Source organism: Pyricularia pennisetigena (genome assembly GCF_004337985.1).
Source record: "Pyricularia pennisetigena strain Br36 chromosome 4 map unlocalized Pyricularia_pennisetigena_Br36_Scf_6, whole genome shotgun sequence".
In the NCBI taxonomy this organism is placed as follows: Eukaryota; Fungi; Ascomycota; class Sordariomycetes; order Magnaporthales; family Pyriculariaceae; genus Pyricularia; species Pyricularia pennisetigena.
In genome coordinates, this window is record NW_021940918.1 from 3368462 (window position 1) to 3387282 (window position 18821).

General features: G+C 53.0%; 7 protein-coding genes across 7 annotated transcripts; 1 reads left to right on the plus strand and 6 right to left on the minus strand.

Annotated features, from left to right (window-relative positions):
- Positions 1-290: 290 nt before the first annotated feature.
- PpBr36_06577 (uncharacterized protein) lies at positions 291-3517 on the minus strand (the record flags this gene model as incomplete). The annotated part of the gene is made up of 3 exons (XM_029893722.1): positions 291-892; positions 963-2898; positions 2999-3517. The coding sequence occupies 3 exons, from the start codon at positions 3515-3517 to the stop codon at positions 291-293; spliced, it is 3057 nt and encodes a 1018-aa protein (XP_029745834.1).
- Positions 3518-4477: 960 nt separating this feature from the next.
- PpBr36_06578 (uncharacterized protein) lies at positions 4478-4919 on the minus strand (the record flags this gene model as incomplete). The annotated part of the gene is made up of 2 exons (XM_029893723.1): positions 4478-4580; positions 4777-4919. The coding sequence occupies 2 exons, from the start codon at positions 4917-4919 to the stop codon at positions 4478-4480; spliced, it is 246 nt and encodes an 81-aa protein (XP_029745830.1).
- A 1674-nt stretch (positions 4920-6593) lies between these two features.
- On the minus strand, positions 6594-9347 carry PpBr36_06579 (uncharacterized protein; the record flags this gene model as incomplete). Its single annotated transcript, XM_029893724.1, has 3 exons — positions 6594-8798; positions 8881-8966; positions 9137-9347. 3 exons carry the CDS (start codon positions 9345-9347, stop codon positions 6594-6596), a joined length of 2502 nt encoding a protein of 833 aa, XP_029746081.1.
- Positions 9348-9956: 609 nt separating this feature from the next.
- Positions 9957-11102, minus strand: PpBr36_06580 (uncharacterized protein; the record flags this gene model as incomplete). The annotated part of the gene is made up of 2 exons (XM_029893725.1): positions 9957-10539; positions 10639-11102. 2 exons carry the CDS (start codon positions 11100-11102, stop codon positions 9957-9959), a joined length of 1047 nt encoding a protein of 348 aa, XP_029746429.1.
- A 1247-nt stretch (positions 11103-12349) lies between these two features.
- On the plus strand, positions 12350-13455 carry PpBr36_06581 (uncharacterized protein; the record flags this gene model as incomplete). The annotated part of the gene is made up of 2 exons (XM_029893726.1): positions 12350-12735; positions 12852-13455. 2 exons carry the CDS (start codon positions 12350-12352, stop codon positions 13453-13455), a joined length of 990 nt encoding a protein of 329 aa, XP_029746428.1.
- A 339-nt stretch (positions 13456-13794) lies between these two features.
- Positions 13795-15333, minus strand: PpBr36_06582 (uncharacterized protein; the record flags this gene model as incomplete). Its single annotated transcript, XM_029893727.1, has 1 exon — positions 13795-15333. One exon carries the CDS (start codon positions 15331-15333, stop codon positions 13795-13797), a length of 1539 nt encoding a protein of 512 aa, XP_029746431.1.
- A 1425-nt stretch (positions 15334-16758) lies between these two features.
- On the minus strand, positions 16759-18372 carry PpBr36_06583 (uncharacterized protein; the record flags this gene model as incomplete). Its single annotated transcript, XM_029893728.1, has 1 exon — positions 16759-18372. The coding sequence occupies one exon, from the start codon at positions 18370-18372 to the stop codon at positions 16759-16761; it is 1614 nt and encodes a 537-aa protein (XP_029746430.1).
- Positions 18373-18821: the final 449 nt, after the last annotated feature.

Here is an 18821-nt window from a genome sequence, read left to right on the forward strand (position 1 = left end):
AAAAAAAAAAAAAAAAGGAAATTTCTGAACACAAGTTGTCTTGGGAGCACTTGCGATTTACCGTCTTGGGAATTCCCGAATGTAGAAAGTATTCTTTGAGATGCTCATGAAGAAAATGCGGAGCAAGAGGCATACGCAGAATGACAGAACATCGAGAGAACCAAATACAACAACGAAGCAAGCGTTGCTGCCGCAGCATGGCAGCGTAAGCTATGCAAGACAACGCAAGACGTCAATCATCGCGGCGTCGCATCCCGAGTGCACGCTGTCATAAACAGGAATTCAAAACGTTACGCAATATCGGGAACCCTGCCCTCGACCTCACTGATGGCCGCCAGGTTGTTCTCGCTCATCCTGAGTGGCTTGACAGTCTCCACCACACCATCGCCTTGATTTGCCAGGAGCTCAGAGCTTGCGCTGCTAGCTAGCAATGCTACGCACTCCACGACGTCTTCAGGCTCAAGCAGATGCCACCTCGCAATCGTAACCTTTGTGCTGGGTCCGACGGTTGTGCTGAAAACATGCTCCGTCTTGAGCTCGGGCTCGGTAGCGCCATCAGCCGTGACAGATAGAGTGTTGAGTGATCGGAACATGTCTTCGTCAGTGAAGTCGTCACCCATGCAGAGAACGAACTCGAGCTTGTTCTTGCCCGAAGCAACAAGCTCGGCATTGTAGTCGAGAACCAGCCGTTTGGCGATCGCACCCTTGTTGATAAAGGTCGGGCGCACCTCGAGGTTCATCTTGCCAGGCATGACCTCGACCTCCCACTTGCGCGCCACCGTAGCCTCCAGTTCCTTGTGGCATTCCCGCGCCAAGCGCTGAGCGAGGTCCTGGTCAACAACTGGGCGGTAGTGCCATGTGACAGCGCATCGCTTGCGTTCGATGAATGGGCCTATAATTGTTCAGGATCAGCAAACAATGATTCATCCCTGTAGGGGCTCCTTCTCTCGAAATCAACAAACCTTCAACCTTGTCGGTATACTTCTGGAAGACAGCGATAACCTCCTCTTGCCAACCCATGTCGAACTTGTCGGCAAGGTTCTCCCACTCATCGCTGCCTGGCTTCTTCATAAAGCTGCCATGCTCAGCGCTGAAGCCCAAATTCTGAATATGGCCCAGGTGTGCGGACAAGAAGTCCTGGTCCCTGCCGCTGATGACCCAAACAGCATTCCGCTCGTCGGCCGCCAGGGCCTTGATTGTTTGTAGGAGGCGCTCGGTGGGCACTGCAGCGCTTGGCTCTCGCACAATCGGCGTGAGGGTACCATCATAGTCAAACATGAACAACCTCTTGCCGGCCGCTCGGTATGACCTGAGGAGGGTAGCCCGGTCCAGCAGCGGCGTCTTGACCGGGTTCTGACCGGATCCCAAGACCTGTATCAGCTTGGCAACAACTCCACTAATCCATTCGTGTACCGTCTTGGTCGTGACATGCTCGTAGAGCTTAGTCTGCATCTCCTGGCGTTTGTGCGGCGGCATCGTCAATGCCCTGTTGATTTCGTCGGCTACGGCGCTAAAATCCCAGGGGTTGATGTGGATCGCATCCGTCAGACTTCCAGCTGTGCCCGAAAACTCGGAGAGGATCAATGGACCGTGTGATTCCCGCTGGCAGACGACATATTCCATCGATGTCGTGTTCATGCCGTCTCGCACACTCGTGATCAGTCCAATGTCGGCACCTCGAAGCAGGGCAAAGTACTCATCCTGCCCGATGTACTGCGAAAAGTGGCGGACCGGCTCAAACCCAAGGCCACCATACATTCCGTTGATCTTGAGCACCAGCTCGTTCACTAAGGTGCTGACCTTGGACTCTTCTTTCTCTTCCTCAATGCTAGTAGGGCTTGTCACCTGGATGAGCACAACCTTGTCACGCCATTCCGGATAGTTCTCGAGAAACCGCTCGAATGCCTGCAGCTTTTGCGCGACACCGCGGACCGAGTCCAGGCGATCACGTCCAACAATGAGCTTCCTTCCCTGGGTGGTTTGCGTATGCAGCTGTTGCACCAGCTTGTTAACCGAATCGGACCAAGCCAGCTGCTCCACCTTCTTGGCATCGATGCCAATGGGGAAAACTCCAACCTCGACGCGCGACCCATAAACGTTGACGCCCCTGGCGTCGGACTTGTAGCCCAGAATCCGGGTGCAGCAGCTGCTAAAGTGACGTGAATAGCTGTAACTCTGGAAGCCGATCATGTTGGATCCCAGGACACCCTCGAGGACTTCCTTGCGCCTGGGCAGGCAACGGAAGAATTCGCTCGAGGGAAACGGGGAGTGGAGGAAGAAGGCAATATAGATGTGCGGGGCCCGTTGCCGGAGCATGCTAGGCAGCAGCATCAGGTAGAAGTCGTGAATTATAACAATATCTCCCGGCTTGTAGTTCTCGATGATCTTGTTTGCAAACTTCTGGTTCATCCTGTAATAGTCGGCCCATTGCACCCGCTCCTTGCGGCCATCATTGGGCTCGTGCTGCTTGTAGTGGAAGAGGTTATAGAGCTCGTGCTCCGCAAACCGCCTCCATCTTGCCTGGTCTTTGAGCGTAATGCCTTCCTCGGTTGCCTCGTTGCTATCGGACAACCAAACAGCCGAGGTCTTGATCTTTGCGCTGTGCGACAGCTGGCTCTCCAGACGCAGCTGATCCTCGCGAGGAATCCATAAGCCCTCAGCGTGGGAAGGCGCCGGGGCTGGTGCTTCGCCGTTGACGGGTATCGGTCTCGAGAGAGAGTTCAGTGCCGGGAGGTTTGTCGTCGTCGAGGGGGGCGTAGCAGGCGGCGAGGGCAGATCGCTAGGCGGTTCGATTTCGCCAGTCCAGGCAACTACCGTATGGCTCCATGGAGTGTTGTCGGAGGAGAGATGGGCTAGGGAGTCGAAAAGGGCCGATTGGCCTCGGCGCGGGTTCAGGACCTGCGGGGATCATTCAAGCGTTAGTAGAAGCATCACACAAACCATGGGTGCCGGAGCTGTGAGTGATGGCGCCGGGTGAAGAAAGAATCGGGCGACATACCCAGTCGGCGCCCTTCCTATACTCCAAAGAGTAGGGGATGTTAAAGGTGGCCGAGATGATGTTGCCGCTGAGCGAGAGGTCAGGGTTCATCGCCCGAATATTCGTCAGCGACTCCTTTCTGCCTCCGAGCTTGAATTGGTTTATCCTCTTGAGGACCTCGGGATCGGGGGCGCTGGAGCCAGACGGGCCCAGGCCATCGTCCTCGAGACCCTTGCCGACGGGCGTTGTCATCATGTTCTGGCCACGTCGACTGAAGTAGCCCGTCCCGCCTCCCGACTTGTCGTCAAATTCGAAATCGTGGTACGCGGCAGTGGTGATACCCGGAGTTACGGGCACTTCCTCTTGCAAACCGGTCGATGGTAGGTCTGGTGATAACGAAGTTGAGTCTGCTAGTTTCAAAGCTCTTTTGGCTTCGTTGTCCGTGCCATGACTGCTATTGGTACCGCCGTTGCCCGCTTGGTGGGGTTGCTGAGCCTGGGCTCCTAGATCGGACGGCGCCGACGCTGCATCCTGCGACATGGTGGGCAGCGAGTCAAGCACGGGCTGACAGCACCAGTGGGGATGGATAATAACTGCTGCTTTATGCTAAGCACCTCCCAACCTAGTATTCGGCGCAGTTGAGCTAACCTTGTTTTAGTGGGCACAAATGATGACGCTTTCAAGTACGAGACGAACGGGTCAAGCAGTTTGGTGTTTGAAGCGATCAAACGACAACCACAGGTAGAGAGCTTGAGAAAATTGGTTGGGGGGGGATGCGAGCGAAAAGGCGGTCGAGGGAGAATATTTTGACAAGACAGTGACCAGCAGTAAGTTAGGTAGACAAGGCAACACGGGAAGGAAGCCGGAAAGACACTCTGCGTGCTGGCGGTCACCTAGTCGTCCTTTTACGTTTCGAGGTTGGCAGTCAAAGGAGGAGCTCACGGAAAGGTGATGAGGTCAGAATTACAGGGATTCGATTGGCCCTTCCTTGTGCCAGATGCGGTTGCGGCGGAGACAAGCACACAAACAATACGGCAAAATGACACCAAAAAAAAAAGAGTGCGGGAACAAAAGTAGCGCTTCAAAAGATAGCACAACGCCTTCCGAGTGGCGCCAGCCTGGATATGCATAACCCCCACTTGGAGGAGTTTCTCCAGAGTACAGAAGTGTAGGTGGTAATTTACTGTATGTATTGTTACTTGCACTCACTCCGCGCGCACATGCATCTCTTACTCACTCACCATTGATGGCCTCCACTCTACTCTGATCGCAGGAACTTTTGCTCCCGCCGCTCCAGTTTTGTGCTACACTCTATCCGACAAGCATGCACTTACTGCGGTACAAATAACAAGTAGCGCGGGTCTTTTGCGGCTGTCTAGACTGGACGATCAGGTCGCATTGCATCAAGCGAGTGACGCTCGCCCACCAACGTGCATGGTTGCTGAACGGTAATCGGTCGGGACTGCTTTTGGTTGCTCATTCGGGTACTCATTCATTCACTCATCTTCTGCGCAGCACGCTCGTACAGGAAGCAACCCCTTCGGATCCCTGGTTTTGATCCCACGGGTAAGCTGAACCCTGAGGCTCAAGGGTGATCAAAGCTCTGTTGGTGAGTTTTATTGCGCTTCACATCTTGGCCTTGTATCTTTGTTGGGATTTATCAAACCAAAAAACAACTCAGTTATGTTGACGGTCTTGACAGGTCTACGGTACAGCTAAAACATACAGCAAGTCTGCGCTGGACTAAACTAGGCCGGCATGTTCTGGAGGTGGGGTTATCCTTGTCAAGCATCACTCACTTTCGCTTCCACTGGGCCCAGTCTCTTGATGGGATGGCACAGGCACCGCATTGCCCGCTACCGTACTCTGTGAGCGAAGGTACACATATAATGTAGTGCAAGGGAACTATGAGGGTTTTTTTTTGCAAGATGAAGCTGCCCATACAGCCGACATGGCGTCCAATCGCTTTTAAATCGTGCAACGGGCTTATTAGCGAAATACAAAGGTTACTACAGGGAAAACGTCTTCCTTCGTAAGTGCATTCCTCAACACAAAATATGCCCCGCATAATTGGACTTGAGCGTGCGATGGAGGGGTTAAATGACCATCCATGTTATTGACGTAATACCCCTGAGTTTGACTCCAGAGCAGTGGGTCATGGAATGCACGCGCTACACTGCAGCCAGCCAGCCAGCATTTTGGCCGCCCATGAGCTAGCTACCTGTCTCTTTGCAAAAGTGCAGAGGAGCGGTGAATAACATCGACACATTTCTGGAATAGACCAGAGACACACATCCATAATGGATCCAATGCGCGGCGCTTTTGTTATTCAAAAAAAAAAACCCTATAATCAAACAAATGCCTCTTCATCCGTGCCTAGATGCTTACGCGAATCTTGTCGCGCTTCTAGTTGTAATCGGTACGATCAAGCATATCAGCCTGAACTTGTCGGACGGCTATCAGGCGCGAGATTCCGTGTCAACTAATGTCGCTGGATGCATCCATCCTTTTTTTTTCTCTTGCCGACGGCCTTGCAGTTGCAGGTAGATACTTGCATCCTGTACCACGAACGATGGATGAGGTTGCACGCAAGAAGCATAAAAAATACCGAGTATCATAGTCGCAAAAGCAAAACAAGGCTTGGGGTTCGGCGTGGAAAAAGTACCTACTCTAAAGGATACCCGATACTAGGTGTCGAGGGCCACGTGTGGGCAACGTGATGCCGGCGGCAACTTTAGGCTCACTGCCTCAACCATAGTACTACTTACTACCTAGAGAGTATGCTGCCACCGTAGGTTGGCTTGGTTGGCAAGGCTGGCTAATGCGCTTTTGCTCGGTGAAGTGTCTAATATTCATCTTTCTCACCGACCATGCTTGACTAAGTAAATTTATTCTCTTCGATTACAGTAAGAACTCTTATAGCTGAAGCATTAGCTCATATTTTCGATAATCATACGAGACGGCCTAATAGAGATAGAAACATAGCAAGGTCAGCTTTCTCCCAAGGTTGACGTAGATCAGCGAGACCCCAAACACCAGTCGGTAGTTCATCGTGAGCTCATGGTCAACCTCAACAACGTCTCGTCTTTGTACAGAAATTCCTGAGCGTCTTCATTTCTTTGTCGACTGCATACAAAACAGTGGTTCTCCTCACACTCACAGTCCTATCCGTCGCCTGCAGTCGCTACAGAGAAGCGCAGTGTTTTTGTGGCTACAAGAAATATAATTCCTCGATTTTGATCATGGCAAAGCTGTCAACTGTACATAGACGATGGGCAAAAAAACAGTCTGGTCTAAGAGTCATATAATTTGCGAGAACGAGACTGAGACTTCCATTGGTATCAAATCAGCTCCAGGCATATCAGACGATGACACTAAACCATAAAATGTAAGCTGTTTGTTCGTCACAGGCTTCTCGTTTCGGAGTATTCTACCAAACGTTTCTTGTGCCACCTGCTTCCTTGGTACCCATTAACTGGGGGACGAGAGGGGAAAGTCTCCGAGTTGTGGAAAACGATACAGTGGACCAGGAGAAAGAAACAAAAGAGGGCCTAGCCGAATAGTGTTGACACCCACAAGCTGCACGTCAAAAAGCGCATATTATCACTTAAACCCCTCAAATCTCAGCTGCATTCACCGCATCCGGCCCCGCGCGGCTCTGCCACTGCTCCGAGCGCTGATACATGATGGCCGCCACCTGGAAGTCGCCCATGCCACTAAAGATGACGGTTCCGTTGCGCCGGCAGTGGAAGTGGACGACGGCCGACGAGATCGGGCACGGCCCGGCGCCAGGACCGCACAGGTACACATCCACAGGTCCCGGATCCGGCGGCGCGACGTAGTGTATGGGTGCGGGCTCAGCGTCGAGGTTTGGTGCGTTTTTGGGCATTATGCCCGATGGAGCGCCGCAGCCGATGTGATTCTCGGCTGGAGGATACGCTAGACGGTTCCGTGGCAATGTTACAGGGTTAGTGGACTTCTCTTGACTGTTTGTTTGTTGAGCATGTAGTACAGCAGGTCCTTGGTAAGCCAGCCGTCGAGTAAAGGGGCCCCCGCACTCACCTGTTCCGCCTCCAGTCGCGACAAGACTGTTGTCCGGCGCAATAACGTCGTTGTCCATCATAGCGGCAGCGGAAAGCTCTTCGTCTGTATATTTTGACAGGCCGGCCAGGGCATCATCCGTCATGACAGTATCTGCATCAGGGTTCTCGGCAGTGGAATTGCCGCTTGGCTGCCCTGACAAGATCTTCTCTTCATTCTCCGTGTGGGGAGAAAGGACCAAGAGCTGTGTAGGGCTTTTGGACCACTCTGACTTGACGGGCTCTTTTTTGACGCCGTCTTTGCCGGCGCCCAGAACAAAGCTTCTCGACTCGATTCGGCCGCTGCGGGTAGCAGAAGTATGTCCATTGTTGCCATGCTGATTTAAGTCCTGGGTGTTTCCACCAGAAGCTGGATTTTTACCAGAGGAATACATGTCCAGAGGAGGGTAGGAACCAAAATGTGTCGAACCCTGCTTTGCGACGCCGCCTGCCTGCCGATGGACAGCTGTACCCATGTGAAGCTCACTATTGCCGCCGTGAGCGGTACCTCCGCCCTCCACGTGAGAGAACCTTCGCTTGCTACCGGACTGACCTCCGGTTCCCGATGGCGCAACAGGCATGACCAGCCCACCAAGGTTCGGCACGCCAGAGTTCGGGCCAAGGATATCAGACCTCAAACCCCCTGCCAGGCCAACAGTGGCGTGGCTGGCGGCCTTGGAGCCTACACCAGTATAGCCCGCGGGACCGACGATGGGGCTCGACGGGAACGACCTAGCCTGGGACATGCGCATGTTCGCCTTCTGAGCGCTCGCGATGTTTTCCTGGGCGCTACCGCTCGTCGGCATGTAGAAGAAGCCGGGCTCGTGCCAGGCTGACTGCTTGAGCCGCTTTGGCTGTGACGCGTCGATGACGGGTTTGGCTGGCAGGGGGTGCGTCAGTCCATCTGGCGGCAGCATGTTTGACTTCAACGTCGTGCTTCCGGGGGAACTTGTGGACTTGGTGGTTTGAAGAACGTTTGAAGGTCGGGGAGGTTCCTGGCCGCTGCCCGTGGGCTGCTGGTCTGGGACCTGTGGTGATTGCGAGATTCTCTGCTCCATGGGACCGGAGGCTGCGTTGGTTGACTGCGGTTGCTGACCCCAATTGCCCGGGGCATTGAAGAAGATACTAGATGGAAGCAGTCCAAGGGGAGGATGTTCAAAAGACTTGACTGGTTCGAGAATGATCCTCAGTTTCTCGCGGGCACTAGCAGACAATTCAATTTTTGAACCGAAAGACTGCATAAAGCCAGCTTGAAAGCTACTGTCGCCAGGCTCATGGTTGACTCCCTCTTTCATCTGTCCCTTCACACCAGCCTGCATAAACGGTAAAGGGCCTGTGGGCTCATGGCCGATCATGGGGTCCTGCGATACCACCTTCTCGGCTTGCGGCTGTGGCAGCACGTCTGCGGGCGGCTTCGAGGGGAGAAGCGCAGATGTCCTGGCTGTGTCATAAGCCTTGGACAAGTCCAACGCCGGCTGCACTGGTGATGGAGATCCGGAGCTGCTGGTGTCCCCAAAGTGGGTTGTTCCCGGATATTCATGGCTGCGTGGGCGTTTCGATTGCAATAAGGCCAAGTCTGCCTTGCGGTGGCTACCGGTCGGTGGCAGCCCAAGGGCGGGAAAGACTTGGAGGCTTTTGGGATACGGAGGGGCCTCTGGGGCGGGTCGTTGAGGTGTAGGTTTGACAGGCCGGTCAGGAATAACGGCTGGCTTGACAGTAGTTGCAACAAGGCTCACTGGAGTCTAAAGATTAATCGATAATAGTCAATATCCAAGGCCGTGACCTTTATGGTGTGTTGATATCTTTGCCTGGGTTGTAACCTACCTTTGGGCCAGCCGGGTCAGGTTTGGGAATATTGGTCACGGCATTGCCCGTCTGTGGGCCGGCAGAGGGATCAAGTAAACCAGCAGCTATAGCAGCCGCCCGATGGTTGGGGTTTCCGATGCTTCATATCGCCCCGAAAGGTTGAACGTCAGATGTATGGGTCTTTAGTATCAAGAACAGAGGCTATTGGAGAGAGTTTGGTCTTGGTGATGGTGATATGCATGATGCCTGGATACATGCCGATATGGTGTCGAACAAAGGGGAGGAACATACCCAAGTTCACCGTTCCGAAACCTTGTTTTCAGATAGTTAAATTGTCCCTTTCCCAACCCATCACCGTGCCCGTTCGCCGTTATGAGCTGATTCAAGTCCTCGACGCATAGCTTGGAGCTTGCATTTTGAGCCTCTTGCAGGTAGCGACGAACGAGCTCCTCGAGCTCAAATGTGTATCTTGGGTTGCGGACCATGGTGAACCGGCCTGAGAATCCCATGGAACAATTTTTCGGCTTCACTAAATGCTGTTTGTTGGTTTGATCATTAGGCTCATCTGGTTGAAGATGTCAAAACAGGGAAACATATCTTTTCTTCTTTTGTTCAAAGGGTTACGTGGTGAGTGAAGGCTGATCAAAGTTTCAAAGTTGGCCCATGAGATGGCAGCCGCTACGGGAGCGAAGGATTCACAATGAATTGGGGGCCTTTGACAAGAAGAAAGAAAAAAAAGGTGGCACGGAAATAAATATCTTACTTGCAAGAGGGCGAAATGTCGATAGCGAGGATGCCGTCCGTAGCGAGTGTTATGCTTCTGTTATTCTACATCAATTGTGTTGATTGAATTTGGCTAGGAAGTTGCGAAAAAAAATATTATTAGTTTGGTTGGTTGCAAGAAATTAGGTCAATACGTGACCACTCCAAACTACCGTCCCAATCCAGATCTGAGCAGGATCTGAAGGTGAAATGAGCAGACAACATATTTTACTTGGTAGTTGTCACACGCAGTAGAGCTTGATGTCCAGTGGCGGTTGCACTAAATTCCCTGACAAACAAAAAGTCGACAAGCAAACAAAACCCAGACCTAATTATTTCCAATTCTGCAAGCAAGTCTCCCCTTCTGTCAAGCCAGTGTATTCCACACTGCTTCTCCAAAGCTCAAGCCCCTTCCTCTTATCACGCGACTCGGCACTCGAAGCCGCGATCTCATTCCCGTTATAGTAGACAGCCTTTGGACTATGTCCATAGGGCTCCTTCTTGGACAGAGCAGCTGCCGTGACGTCTCTGGCAGACTTGTTGGAGCTTCGAAAGTCTGGATTCTCGGAAAACCACCCCATTACAAAGATGATGAGAGGGAATATCGCCCTGGCCAGAAACAAGAAGATCGGACTGGCCCGTCTAGTCAGCAACGTGGGCATGGCTCCCGGATCGATGCCCAGAACGGCAATGTTGGAAAGGGCCGGGTCGGTGTCGAGCCGCGCCTGCAGCTCGTACACCATCATGATCTGGCAGAGCTTGGAGGCGCCGTAGCGACGGAAACCGTGTCCACCGGCCGGCAAGGACTCGGGTTTACTGAACGTCCCCTTGGCCACTGCCTCGGTGTTTGGGTGGAGCTGCCGCCACTGTTCACCCTTGAAGAAGCCCTGCGTGTTGTTTCCATGATGGTCGGGGCTAACGTCAATATTGCCGTAGTATTAGCAGCAAGTTAAAGAAAAAAAAAAAACTACTACCGAATACTGAAATAACTGGGTCCGCAGAATATGCACTAACTCGTGTGACCAGCTTCCCAGCATGACTATTCTACCCTCCTTCTTGTCCATGCTCTGCAGCAGCTTGACCGTGAGCAACCAGTGAGTCAGGTAGTTGGTTTGGAAGGACATGTCAAAGCCATCCTCGGTGAAGCTCGCTGTCGTCCATTCCTGCCATGCCGCGTTCAGCACCAGGGCACGGATCGGTGGAATGGTACCCGCTGTGACGCGGGCGTTGATGTCGTCGGCGAATCGGCGACCCGAAGCAAGCTTGGATAGGTCCAGAGGCACAACATCATGAAAACAGGGCAGGCCCTTGCCACGGTGACGAGTGATGACTTTTGCCAGAGCAGTTGCCTTTTGAGCGTTGCGGACGGTGAATATCATGTGGTATTCGGCATACTGTGCCTCTGATAGAAGCTTGTTGGCGATGGCGCAGCCCAGCCCGCCGTTGGCGCCTGTGACGATGATAGTACCTTTGAGCATTTTTCAAGGTTGAGTTGAGTTGTGCAGAGAAATGTAATTGAGTAGAAGGCCTCGGATAACAGTCTTATATGGATTTTTGCTGCCATTTCGGAATTTCAATGATTGCCAGCCTACTTTTATAGGAACGTACGTTGTGTTGATTTTCCTATTTCAGAACTTACACGGTCCAAAGTTGCTCCGTTAATTCAGACAGTTTCCCCACATGGAATTTCAGATTACAATCCCGTTCCGTCAGGATCATCATGAACTCCCGCGGGTTTACTAATTGGGAATGTGGAGAATGGCCGGTTGCCCACAATGGTAACGAGGTCATAGGTCCACTGTAAGGTTCGGTTCCCAACGGTTCTATGGTGTAATGGTTAGCACATGAGGTTCTGAAGATCATTTGATTCTTCAGATCCCATTCCTCATGATCCCGGTTCGATTCCGGGTAGGACCTTTTTGTCGATGCGGGTCCAGCATTCCAGTGATGGTAATTTTGTTACTTTATCTTGTTAGTGTTCTTCCGCCATATGGCCCAAAGTTTTCTACTTTTCTCTTCTCTTTTTTAACTGCTCCCTGGAGGGATTTTTGTCCTTTATAATTGGGTTCATGGTTATCGCGACATGTTCTCAGGCGTCAAGTGTTGACGAATGCGATTAATCAACATCAAATTCAAAAAACGGACCAACTGACTCGCTCCAACCCACGACTGTAATTATCTATAGGTAGGACCTGGCAACATAAACTCGAATCGAAGACGGATAGATCTACGTGCGATTTGTACTCTCCGAATAGATTCCCCGCAGCATTTGCATCAGGCGTCATACCTTTGGTTTCCTCGGGGCTCAGACACTCTTGGCGTTTGGGATACGCCAGCGGGCTGCGTGTGCCACCATGGCTTGTCGACCGTAACCACTGCCGGTCGAACGATTTACGGTGTCAGACCATCCCTGAAATTTATCATGCCATTTTTCTTGGACATGGGAACACAATCAGCTTTCTTCGCAGATTTGGCGTGTTTTGTTCAGCGGAAAGAAGCCACCAAGATTTCGAGATGTTAGGGTTGGCATTTAACTGAGTTCGTACTGTCAAAAGACCAGTCATTATAAAATGGGAGTGCATTCAGGTGCTATGAGGCCTGTGGCTATGGCCAGCATGTTTGATCAACAAAGGACAGGCGCAGTACCCATAGCCACCACCAAGAGAAACAACAGCATCCGCAAAGAGACTGCCTGAGTAACAAAACAAGAAACAGCAAGAGAAACATGGGCCTGACACTACCCAGCGACCGCCTGCGCATGCACGTGGAGCGACGCGACCTCTACACCAACCTCGAGGCGCGCATCCACTACCTCCACAGCTTCCTCGACTTTAGCAGCCGCGACATCGAGGCCCTGGTGTCGGGCGCAAAGTACGTCCGCGCCCTGATCCCGGCCGTCGTCAACATCGTCTACAAGAAGCTGCTGCGCTACGACGTAACCGCCCGCGCCTTCACCACGAGGAGTACCAGCTTCGAGGGACCCATGGACGAGTACCCGGATGAGGACAGCCCGCAGATCCAGCACCGAAAGGTGTTTTTGCGCGCTTATCTGTCGAAGCTGTGTTCGGATCCGTCGCAGATGGAGTTTTGGGAGTATTTGGACAAGGTTGGGTGAGTTTTGAGTTTTTAAGTTGCTTCTTGTCAGACGGTGGCAGGTCAAGATGCATCAACTCGTATAAAAGAACACGAGATAAACTAACCTGACTTAAACTTCCCATGATTCACAGCATGATGCATGTCGGCCTGGGGAGGGCCCACCCTCTACACGTCGAGTACGTACACCTGGGCGTCTGTCTGGCATTCATCCAGGACATCATGAGCGAGGCCATCCTCTCCCACCCGCGCATGGCCATGCAAAACAAGATCGCGCTGGTCAAGGCCCTCGGCAAGGTCATATGGATCCAGAACGACCTGATGGCAAAGTGGCAGGTTCGGGACGGCGCCGAGTTCCACACGGGCGACGAGTCGGACGAGGACATGGTGATCGAGAAGGAGGGATACCTGCACGGCAAAAAGATCCTGGGCGAAGAAGACGACGTCCCCGAGGCGGTCAGTCCTGCGTCTTCAACCTCCTCACAGCACACTCTCACGCCGCCGAGGAGTCTCTTGTCGCCATTGTCCCCTACGACTTGCATGCCGAGGAGGTCGACGGGGAGCGAAGCCGCTGGGGTTTGTCCGTTTAGTGGCAGGCAGACCAACGAGCCGAGCACGCCAGAGAAGCGAAAACCTGATATCAAGATTGAAGTCAGCGAGCCTGGTACTTTTGCTGGGTCGAGGTCGATGCAGAGTCTCAGCGGTGTCGCACTGTCGGGGAGTACAGAATCTAATTGAGTTGACATAATTTTTTTTTTTCCCCCTGTGACGGGATAAATAGAAGAAAATTCCCAACAGTTTTGATCAATCGACAGTGTTGCAAAGCGCCAAAATCCGAGCTCAATATTTCTCATGCCACAGCAAACATTTCAAAACAAGTTTCTACTGAGGTCACACTGTTTCGCTTTACAATCCAGGCATGCCTGCTATTCGGACTGCAGCATGCAGAGCCTTTTCAAACTCATGCTTAGAATGAAATACAGATATTCGACAAAAATAGAAATAAAAACAGTCCATCTCATACAAATAGATCGCCAACATTTGTTACAATATCACCCGCCACGCCATGCAGGCAGGCTAACAACCCTCCATGGCCTCATCACCATCCTCATCCAAACCCTCCACGGGAGTGTCGGCATCCTTATCCACAGGCAGCCGCGCGCGACGCAACTCCTCCTCCGCATCCTCATCCCTGCAGTCGTCGTCCACCTCGCCGTGTTTGATGACGGCCAGCACCTTGACTCTGATCCTCGGCGTCGGCCCGGCCGGCGCCAGCCTCTCCCAGTACTCGGGCTCGTAAGCCACGCGGCGATTCCACAAGTCCGTAACCATCTGGTAGGCGGGCACGTCCGGCTTCGGGTTCCCGTTGGCGTCCATGTCGTTTCCAATGGTCAGGGCCGGCTCGTCGCCGCCGTAGGCACGCTCGCGCCCGCCCTCGTCCCACAGCCGCGTGTGGCACCACGCCTGCCAGTGCGTCAGCATCTTGGTCTCGAACTTCTCCGCCAGCTGCACAAAGTCCAGGCAGTCGTGCCACGCCCCTTCGTCATCCTCGGTCGGTCGGGCGACCTCGTAAAGGTCCAATCCACGGGCCTGGAACCGCCGGTCCGCGGCGCGGGGCCTCCTGCCGGGCTTCAGCGCCAGGTTGTAGTTGATCAACCACACGGTCTCGAGCCGCGGGAAGTGCACGACGGACCAGAACAGCGGGTGCCAGTCCGGGTCCTCGCCAAAATCGGGGCTCGTCGGGTCTTCGTAGGCCGTCTGTTCCCCCCCGGCCAGGTTGACCTCGTAGCCGATCTGCCGCTGGTGCTGGAACTGCGTGTACACGCTGCTGACCAGGTAGTGGTCGAACATCAGGACGTGGTTTTCTGCAACCCTCGGGTCCGGCAGGGGCACCAGATTCGGCCGCTTGTTCTGGATTATGACGAGGTCCTCGGCCGTGTTGATGACCATGTAGCTGAATCCTTCTTTTGCGTTGGGGTCTTCGGGCGGGGCCGAAGGTTTTAAGCCGTTGATGGGTTGTCTGGGAGTCATTGAAAGCCACACAAAGGGGTCGAGCTGCTGGGGCCTCGGCAGCTGCGAGAAGATAAAGGGCCGGTTGGTGCCCGACGCGCCCCGGATGATTCTCCTCAGCGCCTGGGCGTGGCCTGGGATGCGCGTCCGGAATAGGTTGCGCCGCCTGCGGGACATGGACGGGTTGTGCCGACCAAAGTACCCAGTCGAATCGCCCCACGGGTCGAACTGCTCCGGCCGGTCCCAGTAGACTTGATTGTCGCCAGGCTGGCGTCTGACGTTGGGCTGCTCCATCGTGCGGAAGCGCATAAAGCTGGTCAAGTGCTCCGGAAGCCACGTCTTGCGGTCCCGGACGTTCAGGTTTCGTATCCGATTCTTTCCTGCCGGGGCTGTGCAGTAAGTGCAATCCAGAAGGAACCAGTGGGCAGCTTTGCCGGTGTCGCGGTAGAGCTGGGTTTCGCCCAAGCGCCGGAGTACCATATGTTGCAATTCGATAGGCAGACGCCACCAGGGGCCGACACCGTCGTTGTCGCGGGCAAAGAAGGCCGTGCTGACGTCTTGGGGCGGCGTCCCATTGTTGGCTGGGTGCTGAGGTTCAGAGCTCATGATGTCGTTTTGAACGGATACAACGGTGAAAAGATGAGTTATACATGTGGATTTTTCGGGTCCATTGATGTTCTCGACAATTGGATCTCAGAAAACCAAAAATCAACATTTCAAGAAGATCCAGCAAAGTTGATGAACTTATTATTATATGAAAGCCTGAGACGTTTAAGGCTTTGTGACGTTGACGAAGACGGATAGGACTGCATCTTCTCATCTTTTAATGGCTTTTATGATTTTCTTGTTGGCCCAATTCAATATCAATAGAAATGAACAAAGCAAGTCACCGGTAATATTCAGCATCAGTCTCAATTGCCGAATGCGGAAATAATGTATAATTAGCAGACTTTTGAACAAAACGATACAGTTCATATACATCAGAGAGTAGGCTTTTTTTTTCCTTTTTGCTCCAGTAGAAGCGAAAGATTGCACCGGTTTCAACTTCAACACGTTACGGAGCGGTCCGATGAAGAGCAAGAGGATAGAAAAGATCTAACTGAGGCTTAGCTGTCTGCGTTTTATCGTGTACAATCATCGGAATGTGCCCAATTGCATTCCCGGAATTCCTTTGCCCAACATTCCAAAGGGGAAACCTTAGCAGCATCGGACACGAGGAATTCCAAGTAACAATCCAAACAGGCATGCAAACGGTGCCGAGAATCTTTTAGTCCAAACAAAGGAGTGATCGCGTCACTTGTCCTCGTGAGCACCAGGGACCGGAATCGGCTATAATACGAGAAACTGAAGGCACCTACACAACGCGGTGACATCAACAAAAACGCATAAGCAGTACAGCCATTAAACTATGACACGGGAATAGGATGCACTTCTTTTTATGTCATGCTTTCGCCATTAATAATTGCAAAAGATGCACCTCAATATGTATGGACTCGATGACAACAATCCTCGAGGCGATTTACCTTTTGGCATCCCCCTAGTCTCCGTGATGTGCGACTAGACCGGGCAGATGGCTTCGAGACCAAAGGTCGAATGATAACCAGCCCTTTTAGGAGTTTTATACCCGTGGGGCTGGCCTAGTGCTACTCGCTGGACCGTAGGTGTTAAAAAGCTACTACGAAAGCACCAGCATGAGAGAAATGATGCGCCAATAAATTTGAACATAGGCAACAGCACAAAATTAAAATGTCAGCTTTACTCGCTATGCCGACCAAGATTTCAGTCATCTTTTCTTTTCTGCCTAATTCATTAACGGAACGTATCTACTGATGCAGGCTTCCAGAAGCTCATGACAAACCCTTCAGCGCGTCGCTTGAACCCAGACGTCTAGATCCAGAGTTTGTCAAGCAGAGTAGTATCGTTTCAACCCATGCCACTAGTCCAACCCAGAGCTGATACTCTGGTATGCCAACTAATGACTGTGCTCAAAAACGCCTGGGCAGTTACGCTGCAACATGCTCTAGAACTAGACTAGTATCGAGGGTTTTGGGACTGGTACTGATCATGGTGCTGTTGACCTTGGTGGGGATATTGGTTGTAAGGCGGCTGATGCGAAGGGGCCCCGCCTGAGTAATTTTGGGGTGGTGGAGCGCCGTAGTACGCGTCCTGTGACGACTGATACTGCTGTGACCCCTGCCAATTAGGATTGTTGCCGCTAGGACTGGAGTAATGTTGTTGATGAGAAGGTGGCGGGCCACTATTGTTGTTGTTGTTGTTGTTGTTGCTTCCACCATGCTGCATGGGTGCCGGAGTCTGCGGTGTGCCCACACTGACGCCCTCGTTTCCGATATCATCGGGAACGCTGATTCGCACATCGGGCAGATACTTCCGCACCCGGACTTCAACGTTCTCTTGAACAAAGACCCAGCTCGCCCGCTCAAACTTGCGGTGGCCACCGTTTACGACTGCGAGAACGCTCTGACGAAGGCTGTCCTGGACCTTGCGCACCAAGTCACGGATCTTGTTGACCAACTTGACCTTGATGTCATCTCCAAAACCGCGAGACGACGAGGTTTGCGAGTCGAGACTTGAGTCGAAAGGGTTACCGCCAAGAATCTTCTCAAGAGGACCCTGCACCTGGTCGGGGAGAGCCTCCCAGAGGTTCTTCTCAATGACACCCAGGATCTTACGGAACTCGATACGGACCTCTCGGTGCACTTTGGCGAGACCGGTACTGAGCTTGTTGCTGATCATGCCAGAGAAACCACCGCTGCCCCCATCGTCATTTCCGCCGGGGCCATCCCGCGACCTCTCATCCGAGTGCGATTTCTTGCCGAAAAGGCCGGCAACCCCCTTGACCAGCCCCTGAATCTCGTCTTTGAGCTCGCCCTTGACACCATCCCCGAGGTCTCGCGTCGTGGTGTTGCCGCGGAGCCACCTCTTGATCTTTTCGAGGGCGATGCGAGTAAACTGCTCCGCCAGCGGTGCGTGCTGTTCCCTCAGCACGACGCCGAGCTTCTCCTTGATCTCGGGACTGATCATGCGCGCCTTGCCGTCCGGATCACGAGAGGTGTCCTTGATGGCGTCACTCAGGATGCCGAGGATACCGTCAAGCCTGATCTTCTCTCCACCGCCGCCGCCCTGAGAGTTGCTGTGGTGCTCCTTGATGGCGCCAACCGCGGCGCTCAGGAATCCCCTGGCACCCTGGCTGAACATGTCACTCCCGCTCCGATCCCGGTCGCCGCCGCCCATTCCTCGGCTGCCATCCTGTCCACCGCCGCCCGACTCGGTGAGGTTGAAAATCTCCCGAATGTCATCCGAGGCGCCGTCAGCAACCTTGGAGAAGGACTGGGTGAGTGAGAGAATCTCATTGGCGAACGGCAGGGACCCAACGCCGTAAGCGTCCGGGGGAGCATCGCCCAGAGATCTGGAGTTGGGACCCGAAGCGTCTTTCCGGTTGAACAGGGATCGGAAAGCATCAACGACCAAGTCTTCCAGGCTGTCGATGGTCTTGGTCTGGAACTCGTCGATTTCCCTGGTGATGCGCGGTTGAATTTCCGGCGCTAGTGAGTCGACGTACTTGTCAATCTGCACCATGACCACATCAGGGATGCCATGACGGCTCTTGCCCAAGTCTTCCGACATGATTGTTAGCGCGTTAATGGAAAGAAATCCAATGGTGTGTTTCTTCCTTTTCTTTTTTTGTTTTGCCTAGGAAATAACTGGGAGATGTTTCTTGTATTTGAGGAAGCGGACAAGCTCTGTTGATCAACTTAACCAAACTCAGCTACTTGCTCGTCTGTTGTCGTCCGCTTGTTCTTGCTCACTACCGCCAGCATGAGGCCTCCTGAGGCACAGCCACCCAATATATCCAATGGACGACCTCTAAGTGATGCGAATGAGGGGTTGAGAGCATCCCCAACGGCCCCGCGTAGTGGGGTCATGACGTATCAGCTACGCGAGTCGAGCTCCCCTACTGGCTGGTTGCAAACAGCTCCAGGTTGCATACCTCTCTCTACCTGGCCATGTCAAATTAGGAAGATGGCTGAATGATCGGGGCGTCCTACTTGTTTGTTGGTCTGGTCATAGTTATA